General features: G+C 40.7%; 1 protein-coding gene across 11 annotated transcripts in view; it reads left to right on the forward strand.

Annotated features, from left to right (window-relative positions):
* Positions 1-14,900, forward strand: part of eif4g3a (eukaryotic translation initiation factor 4 gamma, 3a) — a 70,793-nt gene that overhangs the window by 41,805 nt on the left and 14,088 nt on the right. For all 11 annotated transcript variants that reach the window (XM_085457395.1, XM_085457398.1, XM_085457402.1 and 8 more), the window contains 10 exons: positions 419-707; positions 941-1,065; positions 3,164-3,283; positions 6,241-6,396; positions 6,579-6,776; positions 7,105-7,251; positions 7,360-7,596; positions 10,921-11,025; positions 13,146-13,284; positions 13,569-13,681. In XM_085457395.1, the coding sequence (XP_085313521.1) occupies positions 419-707; positions 941-1,065; positions 3,164-3,283; positions 6,241-6,396; positions 6,579-6,776; positions 7,105-7,251; positions 7,360-7,596; positions 10,921-11,025; positions 13,146-13,284; positions 13,569-13,681 (1,629 nt within the window). The remainder of the gene's footprint in view (positions 1-418; positions 708-940; positions 1,066-3,163; positions 3,284-6,240; positions 6,397-6,578; positions 6,777-7,104; positions 7,252-7,359; positions 7,597-10,920; positions 11,026-13,145; positions 13,285-13,568; positions 13,682-14,900) is intronic.

The following is a 14,900-nucleotide window of genomic DNA, read 5'->3' on the forward strand; positions in this document are numbered from 1 at the left end:
AACTCTGTCACCATTTGTTTCAGTCTGTTAAAAGCAGCATGTTGTGCTTCAGTTTTTACATTTTCTTTTTTTATGAACTATCATTTTAGTGTGTAATATGTAAGGGACTTCCAGATGTTTATTTTACAGTAAATATGTATTTTTTGGGGGGGTGGGGGCAGTTAAAACCTGTAAAATAATTTCTGAGAGAGCTGCAGAACAGCGGCTTCTCTCAACAGATTTAATATACTGGTCTATCCTGAAAATAAACAAGTAGACCTTAATTTAATCAGTGAATACCCATTTCAAAGCTAAGCTTTCATGTACAAGTGTGCCCTGCAAGTACGTTATAATTACACCTTAAAAATATATGTTTAAATGTAACCCTAACCCTAATTTGAACACGCTTGGACCTTAATGGAATCTTGCCTCCTCATAGGATGAGTCTAAGCCAGTAGATCAGCCTGCAGGAGACCAGGCTGTGCAGTCAGCTCCTCTGAGCAGCAGCCCAGCACCCCTACCATCAGCCTTCACCTCTACCCCTGCTCCTGCTTCTGGTAGCAGTCCAGAAGCTGATGGAAAGCCCACTGCTCCAGAGGAAAATGGTGAAGCAGAGTTGGAGCCAATCAGGAACGGAGCAGGCCACACCTCGGAGACGGAGAGCAGCGACAGCGGAGCCACCCCTGGAGACAAGGAGAACTCCACCGGAGCTCCTCCAGACATGGAAGGTGAGAAGGACCTCAGTCTGTGTGAACAGTGTTTTCAAATGACCCAAGGCAAAACTGAAATCCAGGGAGCAAAGGATGGAGTTCTGCATTTACAAATAAAAATATTTGTCTTTATATTTCTATATTTAGAGCTGCCTCTAAATGAAAAGCTCAGCACTTCTGCCTGTTTCTCATATCTGTTTATCCTTTTTTTCCCCCTTTACTTTCCTCTTCAATCCTGCTTGGCTGTCCAGACCTGACTGAACCCAGTGGGAAACGTCAGTATAACAGAGAGTTTCTGTTGGGCTTCCAGTTCATGCCTGCCTGCATACAGAAGCCTGAAGGGCTCCCACCGATCAGCGATGTGGTGCTGGACAAGGTAAGCTACAGATAGCCCAGCAGTCTTGCAGAATTCATAAAGCTTTAAACAGCCTGACATCTGTGTAGATAAACAGATTGCTGAAAATGTTGTCAGGTTTTTATTTTTTATTTTTGCAGATATGTGGCCTTGACAGGCCCATCTCTGTTATCTTGGGCTAAACCCCTCCTTTATTTTTTCCATTATTGTTATTTATTCCCAGAGCCAGACTTCTTGTTACCAGACTTCAGCTGACATTTAGCTAAAATCCCATATCTATCACCACTCTCTTATCACTTAAATCATTTAGTGACAAAAAAAATGATAGGTTTTGGGCATCTTTGTCTGAGGAGGGGATATTGATGTGTGCGTTATAAAGGTGCTCAGCGAGTCTTCAGGCCTCAGAACAGTAAGAAGCAAACAAAACAAAAGCATTGTCTCGTTTTAGTTGGAGGACTTTGATGGTGCAATTATTAGTATTGTCACTTCACAGTAAGAAGGCTCTTGGTTTGACCCTCCTTGTTGGTTGGGGCATTGCTGTGTGGCATTTGTGCCTGCATGAAGTCCCTGTGTTGGTTTTTCTTCCCACACAGTCCAGAAATATACTTGGTCGATTGGTGTTTCTAAACTCGCATTAAGTGCGTATGTTAGCATGTGGTTGTCTGTGTTAACGCTGTGATGGACAGGTAACTTATCCAGGTCATATCCCCCTGCTTGGATGAGGAGCTAAGAAAATGAGTGGTCTTCTCTCCTCCTAAAGCAGGCTGTAGTGTGGTAGCTGGAGGCCCATGGTGGTCCTGAGGTGTATTAAATTTAGCTCTCGCTTTGGCAGTGCTTGAAGCAAGAGCTGTCCCTTTCGCTATCGATGGACTTTCGGGTGATCTGCAACTCACATAAACCGTACGAAGGAAATAAATGCAATATGATGTGGTTCTGCTCCCTTCAAAGTCACCAAAGGACTGCAGCAAAAATCCAAAAGACTGGAGTTTAAATAGCTTACACCAGTGAATGACGAGTCTTGATGGTCTCCAGCAGCATGTATTTGAAAATAAGCACAGTTGCACTCACGGCAGGGGCTGGAAGAGGTGTGCTGCTGACCCCTGATCTGAAGGTATTAACAAATGTTCTCCATGATGTAGACTAATTCCAAACAGTCCACTCTATCTCATTGATCTGAAAAATACTTGTGGTTTCAGCTTCTCAAACGTGAAGTTCAAAGCGTTGTGCATTTATTGTCATTTGGGTTTTAGACTGTTGGTCGAGGAAAAAAGAACAGACTTAAAACACAGAAATCACAGCAGGCTCTGGGCATTATTCATAATGCCATTTTTTTTAAAAGATTAAAAAATAATGGTGCTGAAAACAATCATTAATTGTAGCATTAGTTTCAAATCAACCTTTTTTTGTGAAATGAATGAAAAGGATTTTTTCAACCACATGTCAAAAGGCGACAATAGACGTTGTTTTAGTTTGTTGCTCCGATCCACACATATGTATGGGTGGAGCATATGGCCTGCAGAAATGCTGTTTTGATTAAAATCACATTGCTATTATGTCACACTTGGCAGTGTCAAGAGCACATGCCCCTCCCCCATCTCTCAAAAAAGAACAACCAGGCCGGCGAACAGTTGATTGGTACAATCCCAAAGTCTCATTTTCTCTGTGGGAGAAAGTGAAATCTCACTGGAAAAGAGTCAAGAGGAAGTCAAGGACAGCTGAAAGACAAAGAGCTGGATTTGTTCTTCTCTCCTCCCCCACAACTATCTCGCTCTCTCCTGCGTTCCTTTCTTCTGTCCTCCCCTTCCACATCTGGTTCTGACTTTTCTTACTGTACGGCCCGCAGAACAAGCCGAGCATAATTTATTACCGGTGCTAGAAGAACATATAAACAATAGACTGATAATGTAGTATGACTGTCATTTATTGGAGGCCACCTTTAAAAGTGACTATCGGGTTAGAAATTCATCCTTCCACACACAAACACACTCACACACGCTTATTAGGCTCATCTTGCCCTGTTGCCAATATTACCAGATTACCAGGGTATCACTGCTCCCCCTGCTGTTAGGGTTACCTTGTGTGTTTATGTATGTCTTTGTGTATGTTATGTTTCATGCAGATGAACCAAAACAAGCTGCCGTCTCGAGCGGTGGATTCCAGGGTGATTTCCAGAGGACCCGATTTCACACCTGCTTTCGCAGATTTTGGGAGACAGATGTCTGGAGGACGAAGCTCTGCGGTGAGTCACACATGTACTTGCACAAGCTGCCACAGTCATTCATAAAATCTTACTCACACTGCTTCTACTCCAGTGTACAGTGTAACACAGTTAGTTGTACACTTGTCAAGACTGAATTAAGCTAATCAAGTGTGCCCCTATTAATAATCCATAGGGTTAATACAGTGTTTCTTACAGGTTTGGGTTGCACCCACGTTTGTCTGCATTCTGTGTTAACGTTCACTGCACCATGAGAGATTTGCTTAAGGGCAGGGTTTTGTATCCACAATGGAAATCTTAAAACGGAAACCCTATAGCTACAAGATCAATATACAGTGGGGCAAAAAAGTATTTAGTCAGCCACCGATTGTGCAAGTTCCCCCACTTAAAATGATGACAGAGGTCAGTAATTTGCACCAGAGGTACACTTCAACTGTGAGAGACAGAATGTGAAAAAAAAATCCATGAATTCACATGGTAGGATTTGTAAAGAATTTATTCGTAAATCAAGGTGGAAAATAAGTATTTGGTCACCTCAAACATGGAAAATCTCTGGCTCTCACAGACCTGTAACGTCTTCTGTAAGACGCTTTTCTGTCCCCCACTCGTTACCTGTATGAATGGCACCTGTTTGAACTCATCATCTGTATAAAAGACACCTGTCCACAGCCTCAAACAGTCAGACTCCAAACTCCGCCATGGCCAAGACCAAAGAGCTTTCGAAGGACACCAGGAAAAGTATTGTAGACCTGCACCAGACTGGGAAGAGTGAATCTACAATAGGCAAGCAGCTTGGTGTGAAAAAATCAACTGTAGGAGCAATCATCAGAAAATGGAAGACATACAAGACCACTGATAATCTCCCACGATCTGGGGCTCCACGCAAGATCTCATCCCGTGGGGTCAAAATGATCATGAGAACGGTGAGCAAAGATCCCAGAACCACACGGGGGGACCTGGTGAATGACCTGCAGAGAGCTGGGACCAAAGTAACAAAGGTCACCATCAGTAACACACTACAACGGCAGGGAATCAAATCCCGCAGTGCCAGACGTGTTCTGCTGCTGAAGCCAGTGCATGTCCAGGCCCGTCTGAAGTTTGCCAGAGAGCACATGGATGATACAGCAGAGGATTGGGAGAATGTCATGTGGTCAGATGAAACCAAAGTAGAACTTTTTGGTATAAACTCAACTCGTCGTGTTTGGAGGACGAAGAATACTGAGTTGCATCCCAAGAACACCATACCTACTGTGAAGCATGGGGGTGGAAACATCATGCTATGGGGCTGTTTTTCTGCCAAGGGGACAGGACGACTGATCCGTGTTAAGGACAGAATGAATGGGGCCATGTATCGTGAGATTTTGAGCCAAAACCTCCTTCCATCAGTGAGAACTTTGAAGATGAAACGAGGCTGGGTCTTCCAACATGACAATGATCCAAAACACACCGCCCGGGCAACAAAGGAGTGGCTCCGTAAGAAGCATTTGAAAGTCCTGGAGTGGCCTAGCCAGTCTCCAGACCTCAACCCCATAGAAAATCTGTGGCGGGAGTTGAAAGTCCGTGTTGCTCGGCGACAGCCCCAAAACATCACTGCTCTCGAGAAGATCTGCATGGTGGAATGGGCCAAAATACCAGCTACTGTGTGTGCAAACCTGGTAAAGACCTATAGTAAACGTTTGACCTCTGTTATTGCCAACAAAGGTTATGTTACAAAGTATTGAGTTGTATTTTTGTTATTGACCAAATACTTATTTTCCACCCTGATTTACGAATAAATTCTTTACAAATCCTACCATGTGGATTCATGGATTTTTTTTTTTCACATTCTGTCTCTCACAGTTGAAGTGTACCTCTGGTGCAAATTACTGACCTCTGTCATCATTTTAAGTGGGGGAACTTGCACAATCGGTGGCTGACTAAATACTTTTTTGCCCCACTGTATGAGACTCGATAAGAAAGGTTAACATCTTCAAGTAAACTATGGATGTTGAGCATGTGGCTAAAATGTAACCTAACTGAGTGGTTTGTCAGTTAACTGGATGTTGAGAAGTTAAAAGAATACAATATTTTAGAATCTATATAATATATTTGACAATGTTTTTTATTTTCTTAGTTGCAAATATTTTATTTCTCCATTACTTTGTGATAAATTAATAATTCTTAAATTATAGTAATTAAATTTAGTAATTATAGTACGGTGTTAAATCAGTGTTATTTATTGATTTATTGATCTATCTATTTATTGATTAGTACAATGGTAATATCTCTTAAACGAAGTGTAATAGACTGTAATTTGATTTAGCACGTTAATACATGACAATGGCAGAATATAAGCTTAACATGCCTACGCACAAGTATATATGCAAACAAAACCTCAGCCGCTACTGTGGGGATTCAGTGCAGTATGCATTATAATCAGATGCCTCTCCCATGAGTCTCCCATTCCTCGATACATTCCAACTTCACTATCTTGAGATATAATTGGCAGGAACCAGCTCTCCACCTGCTGTGGGTCCTCTATTAACTGTCACTAGTTGTGTTTGAGTCCATCCGATTGCAGGATAAGATCCTCTCTGGAAAAGCAGCTGAGGATCGCCACAATAGCAACCTGGCCAAGAAGCTAGCCAGCACGGAAAACACGATTCAGGAAGTGGTAGGGCTAGCTGGTCAGGTGCATTTGAACTTTCAAAATAACAATGGGAGGAACTTCCACTGGCAAGTCAATCACAATCAAATGAATGAAAAAATGCAAAAGAGAGTCACGGAAAATACTTGGGTGGTTTGTAGCCACCGACACACTGCAGTCTATTTAAACAGAGCTGGAATAATTTATACTTCAATGAGTGCCTCCTGGTAGTCGTGTTGTTTGTGTCCTATTGTTTTTCCTATTTCCTATTATTTTTATTATTTTTTTATGTAATTAAGTCATGTCATTAGCAATGTTAACTCTCTCTTGATTTCTTTCATTATATTCACAGATAATGAGCATTGGGCAACGACGGCCTCCACCCAGGAAGATCATCATGAACGTGGTGGTGAATGATGATGTTCAGCTAAAAAAAGCAGAGAATGCCTGGAAGCCTGGCCTGAAGAGAGAGGGCCTCGCAGAGGATCCAGAGATTCAGAAAACACAGGCAGGGCCAAATATACCATACACAGACAGCAAAACACACAAAATAACATAAAAGAATACAGCAAAAATTAGCCGCCTAAATAATTAAACCTACCACTAAATGAACTCACTCAATATACAGTGTCTGATTGATAAGCTGAGTTATTAAGTTCTATTTATGATTGCGTGATGGCTTCCCTACAGGAGCTCTTCAGGAAAGTACGGAGCATCTTGAACAAGCTGACGCCTCAGAAGTTCAACCAGTTGATGAAGCAGGTAACAGACCTGACCATCGACACAGAGGAGAGACTCAAAGGCGTCATCGACCTGGTCTTCGAGAAGGCCATCGATGAGCCCAGCTTCTCCGTGGCTTATGGAAACATGTGCCGCTGCCTCGCCACGGTAAGCCAATCACTGTCTCGATTAAGACGCAGAGCTGTGGTTGTGTTATGCTTTAAATTATACCATAGGTATATTCATTCTAAGTTACTATTATACTATGCTATTATATTGTTAGTATTGTAAATATTGCATATAAATAAAAATGGGTTTAAAATGACTTTTTACATCTAAAAGGGTGTGCTTTGGTGTGCTTTTGTATAAAATTTTTTTCTTTAGTATAACATGAAAACTACTTCAGTTGTTTTGGTCTGACTTGAGTCTTAAAAGATTCTTAGGGATGTTGTCTTTTCTCTAATTTCTCTTTACTACAAACTTTGTTCGCGTACAGCTCAGAGTGCAGATGACAGACAAACCCAACACCACAGTGAACTTTCGCAAGCTGCTGCTAAATCGCTGCCAGAAGGAGTTTGAGAAAGACAAGGTGGACGATGTGGTGTTTGAGAGGAAACAGAAAGAGCTGGACTCTGCTGCATCGGTATGTCATCTGTGACTTCAGAAGTATTACTTTGGATTTTATTTGGACTATATTCCATTCCTGGCAAGATAAGATTTTTAAACTTTGATGTTTCCTTGTTTTCTTTAGGTGACTGAGCGTGAGCGGCTTCAGGAGGAGCTTGAGGAAGCAAAGGACAAGGCCCGGCGGCGTTCAATCGGCAACATCAAGTTCATCGGCGAGCTTTTCAAGCTCAAGATGTTGACAGAGGCCATTATGCATGACTGTGTGGTCAAGCTGCTCAAGAACCACGATGAGGAGTCCTTGGAGTGCCTGTGCAGGCTACTCACCACCATTGGCAAGGACCTTGACTTTGAAAAGGCAAAGGTGAGCTGGCGGAGAAGGTTCTTTTATTAGGTTGTTAATATATAGTTTTAGTTAATAGTTTAACTATTATGTTTAATAGTGAAGTTTAAGTGTCTTCAGTGTTTGGGGAAGTATTTAGTTACCTGCTGAGACTTCAAATGAAAAGCTAAGACTTGAAACAGGAGGAACTGCACTCAAAGATTGATAAACAATTAGCATAAAACACCTCAGAATCTGCAAATTGACAATGTCTGACCTTGTCTGTGTAAGTTTTGCAGAGAAATTTACATCCAAGGTGTAAAAATGTGGTTTATGGTCATATAGACTACACCAGGGGTAGGGAACGTTAGTCCTCGAGAGCCAGTGTCCTGCAGGTTTTAGTCAAGACATGTTGAGGAGCTAATTTAGCCATTTAAATCAGTTGTGTTGGATCAAGGACACATCTAAAACCTGCAGGACACCATCTCTCGAGGCCTGGAGCTCCCTACCCCTGGACTAGACCGTTTTTGGTTTGGGGTTTGTTTTTTGTTTTTTTTTGGGGGGGGGTGTTCCTGGAGACAAGCATTGAACCCAAGGCATTTTATTTTGGTCTTATACAAGTTTATTCATAGTTAGCTTAGAGATGCTGGTGTGCACATTTAACTTATAGACGTAATCAGTTAGCTGTCTCCTGTTTTCCAGTATTTATGCCAAGATCAGATAAGCCTCTGCTGATAATTGGTACAGAATTTATGCTGCGTGTTGTATCAGAGTCAGGGCAAGAAAGAGAATCGGTGAAGGTAGATGTGATTGACACTTACAGTAATGTTACATTTACACTGATTCGTACATACTGGCACAAACCTGAAGGCTGTTGGTGTAATGTGCTACACGCACAGTGTTATTCATTACATATTCAGAGGTGATTTGACATTGCAGCGAGACCTTGAACAAACCTTTTATCTGAGGCTGTGTTAAAAACTTAAAGCCAGACTCGGAAATGAAAGTGAACGAGTTCAGACAATATTTGGATGGATAGAGTCAAAGGTGAATCAATTTATATTTATGACACAGGCATGGCACTTTGACATCATTATGCCTGTGCTAATATCCACCAAGGTAAGCGTTGGCTGTGCAGCAGTTAAGTGAATCTGACGAGGTGAGATGAGGTGATTCTGGTTTACAGCAGCACAAAAAAAGAAAAAAGAAGTTCTGTTGGGATTTGATCCTTCAACGGTTTGGCTACATTCAGTTCCAGAGGCAACAGAGAAGCTCTTTATATAGGTTATGAGGAAACGGGGATATCCCCACAGTGTCTCTGCAGTCGATGCTCTGCTTTGTTCTGTCTGACTGGCTCTCCTGTAGATATCAGTGACTCTCAGCTGGTCACAGAAAGAGTCCTTAGATGCTTGGAGAGACATAACTGACCTAAAGGCCATACTGCTCTCTGCTGCACTGTGATGTGTGGTTTGATCCTTGTCATGTACCAGTCACCCTACAAAAGACAAGTCCTCTGACCAGCAGGGAAAACATCTAGACTGTAGTCAACCAAGGAAAATCTCAACAGACTGACATCATACCTACTCTTTAACCAAAAAGATTGATCACTGCAGGGGAGGGGGTTGTGTGTTTTTATGAGTCACAAATAGACAAATAAACCTGGTGTTTGCAGTGTATTAAATCATTTAAACCTCGCTATGTTAAACTGAAATTACAACAACAGATGCTGGAGCTGGTGAAGCTGTGGCTGGATGCCTGTGCCATTGCAAAACTATTATTAGGTTAAGCGTATTTGAAATATGCCTGTTCTGATGTGTTCACAAAGCCTGAAGAGGTAATCAAGGAAGCTGGTGGAACATTCGAGCACAGACAGCTTGTGTTTCAGCTTAATGAAAGATTTTAAAATTAGAAGATTTTGCTCAACAAAACTGAAGCCCAAACAACGAGTCTTAAACTTCCGCCTGATTCCATCAAAATAGAATGATTGCATGATTATTTTTTGGTTTTGCCATTTTGTCCATTTCTTTGAATTAACAAAAAGTTCCTGTTTTGTAATTACAGAACAGTCTCTGCAATGACTTACCGGAAGTTTTTCTCTAATTTTCCATATTTCCATATTTAAGCATAAAGACTTTCATTTACTACTGCAGCAGCATTTCTTTATCACAAAGAAAACCTGAGATGTACTGTCAAAATCACACTTGTTTTTCTTATGTTGCGATATGTCAAGGATTAAATGTGTAATTAAACTTTACACTAACAGAAAGGGGAGTTTCACTGGTCTGGCACACATAAGCTCAAGCTGGGCTGTATGTGGCCCACAATGTAAAACGAGTTTAACATCCCTAATTTAAAACATCAACATCTGTAAAGTTGTTATATAGGGGGGAAAGTTTTTATAGAGGCCTCAACCAATTTATGCTAGGTTGTTAACATGTTTTTAGTACTATGAAGTTGGGTATTTTAACATGGGTTGTCAGCAGTGAACAACACAGAGGAATTTTTGTTTTTGGCACTTTAGCCTTGGCTTCATGTTTCAGCTCCAGAAGTTGCTGCTTGGTTTTATTTGACATGGTTTCAGTTGATTTGTAGCAAAAGTTCAGTAAATGTGAACATTGGCTTAGTTAGACAAACCTAATGATGACAACAGAGGCCACAGTTGTGATATTTGGGTCTTTGTTTGTCTTTTTTTAACATGTAGTGTTTTCCTCCTGCTGTCAATAACCAGCCCCACAGTGCCACTTCAGCCTACTGGTTGAGCAGTGAGCATATGCCATAAAGCTTAAATGCAGCAGCCCGGGTTTGAGTCCAACCTGTCGCCCTTTGCTGCTCCTTCGCTCTTCCTCCCCTCTTTCCTATCAGCTCTGCACTACTGGGCTATTACTGTAGATAGAAGCAGAAATTCCCCAAAAAGTTACCAAAGAGCTAACCAATTGGCACAAAGACTGCACCCTTACAAAAATCTTATGAACTCAGCGTAACCACTTAAATCTGCTTTGTTTGCTTCTGGAATATGTTGAGAGCCATAAAATCCTAAAGAATTTGATCATAAATCAGCCATTGTTCCCTTTTTAGATGAGTTTTATCTTGTTTAATCTCATTATTTCCAGAACATTTCTGTTCAATGGCGAGCTATTACGTCGAATTGAGTCCATTCATCTTGGGTTATTAGAGTTTTTGTTCTGCTGCGTCCCAAAATGTTCCCATTTAATGTTGGTTGGTCAGGCAGGTCCCGCTCCACGTAATAAACTGAACAATCAGTCAGTAGAATGAAATAATGTGAGTCACTCAGACCTGCTGTCCATTAAAGAAATTGAAAATTTAACCTTCGTATCTCAAATGAACCTTGTCTGTCTCTTTCATCAGCCCCGGATGGATCAATATTTCAATCAGATGGAGAAAATCGTCAAGGAGAGGAAGACTTCATCTCGGATACGGTTCATGCTACAGGACGTTATAGACCTGAGATTGGTGAGTGTGTGCATTTCTGATAATTGTTTTCAGTGGAGAACCCAGCCCATGTTTAGATGAACTAATAATGCATTTCCCCCCACGGAGGTTTATTTCATTGATTTTTCCTGCATGTTTCTCTGAAACATGCGGGATATCAGTGTTTTGATCTAGTATTGCTCAAATGATATCTACTCCACCATTGAATCTTTACACCTTCTGGTAAAATACACAGTAAACAGTAACAAACCTCAAACAAACATGAACCTGGAGTATTTAAATACCTGACCTTGTTTAAGCTTGTATGTGCTGATCACGTTTTAGCTGTATACTTCTGTTTTTACGAATGAACTGATGAAAACTTTAGAAAAATCCGGTCAGGATATTTTACTCACATGTTGCACACAGCGGAAAATAGTCAGCTTCAAATATGTTCCCACTACAGGTGTGCAAGCAGTCTGGATAGAGAGTCTAAGATGCAGTGCACATGTCACATGTTCAGTGGCAATAAATGCATCAGATTACACGAGCTATTCACACATTTGCACAATCAAATATCATATAGAGTTTGGAACTGTCAGATTCAAATCCAGCTAATGTCCATTCTGTCTGCATTTGCATTTGATAAAGTATTATTTCAATTTAAAATCTCAGTCTTAAAATACAGTGGTCAGTTAGCTCAGAATAAATGTATTGTTGGCTAACAGCAAAATCAAGATGGGGAAATTTTACTACAAAATTCTTTAACAAAATACCTCAAATATATCGAAAAAGCTAACAAGTTTCATCTCTAACCCTGAGGAGTTGATGTGCTTTTGTTTTTCCTTCAGTCTTGTTATTAAGTTTGTTTTAAATTTAATTCTGAATATGGCAAAATAAAAGTTGTAATAAGTCTTAAATCTAGGTTGTCTTAAGCTGTGGGAAATCTAGAAGAGAAGCTTTAGTAAAAAGCTGCTGGTGTTTGTTGTCTTCTAAATAAGCATTGATGTTTATTCACTGCAGTGCACAAAAACATTAGACGCTACAATAAATACTACTGTGTATATTCCATTCAATTTTGTAGATATAGCACCACTTACTATGCCACTATGCCCAGTTATTATTTTATCACTGTTTGCAATAACCTCTGAAGAAATTTATGTCTGATGTGAGTGTCAGTTACCAAATCAGTTAACAGGAAGTGGGGTATAAACCATTCCCAGTGATACTGACTTGCTAACAAGGTGCAACACAGTTTTTAAAAAACATATCCTTAACACTTGTACAGAAGCTGCGTGCATCGACTGCTTTATTTATTTTATAAACTGATTAGATTGAGATGTTTAATTACATAGACGTCAAAAACCTATAAACATGTCTAGTTTAGAAATTGGAAGTTGTTGATTGGAAAACATCTTCATAGTAAAAATAAGAAGAGGTTCACAAGTAATAAATCCACCTGTAAAGCTTGGGGATGCGGTTTATTTTTCCCCTTGTTATTTGCTGCTGTCTCTGGACCGAACCAGCATCTCAGTGACGGGTGCTTTTATGGGTTTTTGTGTTTGTGTTTAGCTGTTGTAGCCTGAGTTTAAAAGCCTAATGAAAATGAGACAGAATTGTCAGTTCAGCTTTATACATATATCAAACCTCATCTGTGGTGTCGCTGTTAAGGTTGATATTGTGTTTTTCCTGTAGATGCATCTGCATTGATTAAGCTGAGATTGCTCCTTAACTCTAGCCTGACACAAGTTGTTTGCATCAGCGTCAGCATCTCATACGAAAAGGAGGAAAAATTCAAATCCCTGCTGTGCTACGTTCCTGTCAAATTTGAAATTGAAATGAGCAAGAAGGTACTTTGTTTAAAAACAAAAACCTTCATCCTCAGCGTCATAGACACGCACATAGATATTAATAACAAATGATGGGCTGTCGCAAGTTGAAAACCTTGTTAACACATCTTCTGTCAGGTGTGGTCACTCATTAAATTATTAGTGATTTTCTTTTGTGACTGACAGCTTCTCATATGTGATCTGATCTGTGTATCATGATAAAACAAGGGAAATACGGTAATTTGCTCTGGTTGTTGTTTCAGTTGGTTTATATCTGACTGACACTGTTCGGTGTATTTTATGAATCTGGTGTTTTTTTTCTCTCTTTTCCAGCACAACTGGGTTTCCAGGAGAGCTGACCAGGGCCCGAAAACAATTGAGCAGATCCACAAAGAGGCTAAGATTGAAGAGCAGGAAGAGCAGAGAAAAGTGCACCAGCAGCTGCTCTCCAAGGACAGCAAGAGGCGGTCAGGTCAGGCCTGCAGTCTAAATCCTCTTTAAGGCTTAGAGTCATATCGGCACAGCTACAGTGACTCAGGAAGCCTGCAAGTATACAGGCAGACTTCCTGTTCCTATAGCCCGCAGAGATGCTATTGTGCCCAGCAGCAGAAAGGAAGCCCCCCTACCCCCTCCCATCTGTCAGATGACCTATAATATTTCGTCATGTGTTTAATGCGTGTCTGAAATGATGAAAAATGTTCAGAATTGTCGCTGAATTCCCACGGAACTATATTTTTCCTGCTTTATGCCCCTTAGATCCACGAGATCAAAGAGATCAGCGTGGGCAGAGAGAAGAGACCTGGAACACTGTGCCTATGACGAAGAACAGCAGGACCATCGACCCCAACAAGATCCCAAAGATCTCCAAGGTGAGACATGCTGCCCATGCTGGTCGTAGCCTGAGATGAGCTTCAGCCATTAGTTAGAGCGCCACCAGCTGGAAAGACAAGAAAAACCTTTAATAAATCTTAGAAATGTTCAATATGCTGTAAGTGCCCTTTTTCTACTGGAAGAGAAACTCCTACAGAGAAACTGCCTGCAACATCATGATAGATCTCAACCTGTAGGATTGTCAGGATACTCAAATTCCAAACTCTCTGCTGACACAAAAAGATTTTTAAATGTTTTATTATTCTATTAACAAGTACAATGACAAAACTAATAACATAAATATATATGTATATTTAATTATGGTAGAAGAAGAAGAAACTAATTGGAAAGTTAAAATGAGTTTTGCTCAAGTGAACAGATCAGCCTTTTTCTCCTTTTTCTCCTCCTCTGTGCACATTGCACGGCCTCAGTCTGAAGCTCTTCTATTTCTCACACCAGAAACATATTCAATTTGGCTGCTCTGCTCTCAATTTCACCTTTTATTTGCTCAGATTAGTGCTCTGCACTCTGGACTCTCTGTTCAGTTCAGCTATTGCTCTGCACAGCCAGCAATCCACCTGGTTTTCCACATGCTCCAAAATCTGTCTGTCACCTGACCAACATCCTGCCATTGCTGGGTTTTTTTTTTTAATTTTAAATTTATTTAAGTATTTCTAGTGGCGTTGAAATAGAGTCCTTGGAGTTTTTACGTACAAATAGTGGGGTTTGTTTTTTTTACCCCCCACACAGCAAAATTCACTATGTGACTAGTAAACTCTGTGATGTCAAAACAATGATCTTTCAACTGAATTTACATATTCGGCATGTGGGCAGTGTTGCAGGAAGGCACCTCTGGCCGGTGAGCAAAGATTTTGTTGATGTGGGCATGAAAATCCATCCGTTTTCTTTGCACTTTTAGCCAATACAATGACAATCGAGTTCATATTGTTTCCTGTGAATACTCCCCCTCAGATCACTCAGGACATTACATTAGAACTCCTGGCTGACAGTCTCACCCCGAGGGACAAATTCAAAGTGAACAACACGATGAATGTTTCTTTTTTTTTTTTCTTAAAAATGAACATGCACCAGGTCTCACTCCTCACCTGAGACCATGACTTTGGCCTGAACTCATCAAATGAAAACTGTTCAATCATAACTGGAGGTGTAGCGGCCAGCACCAGTGATGACTGTCCCTCACATGAAATTGGGGTCAGT

The sequence above is a fragment of the Copadichromis virginalis genome, linkage group LG5, assembly GCF_057382275.1.
Source record: "Copadichromis virginalis isolate Kocher_CV1m ecotype Utaka linkage group LG5, C_Virginalis_male_GT1.1, whole genome shotgun sequence".
NCBI lineage: Eukaryota > Metazoa > Chordata > Actinopteri > Cichliformes > Cichlidae > Copadichromis > Copadichromis virginalis.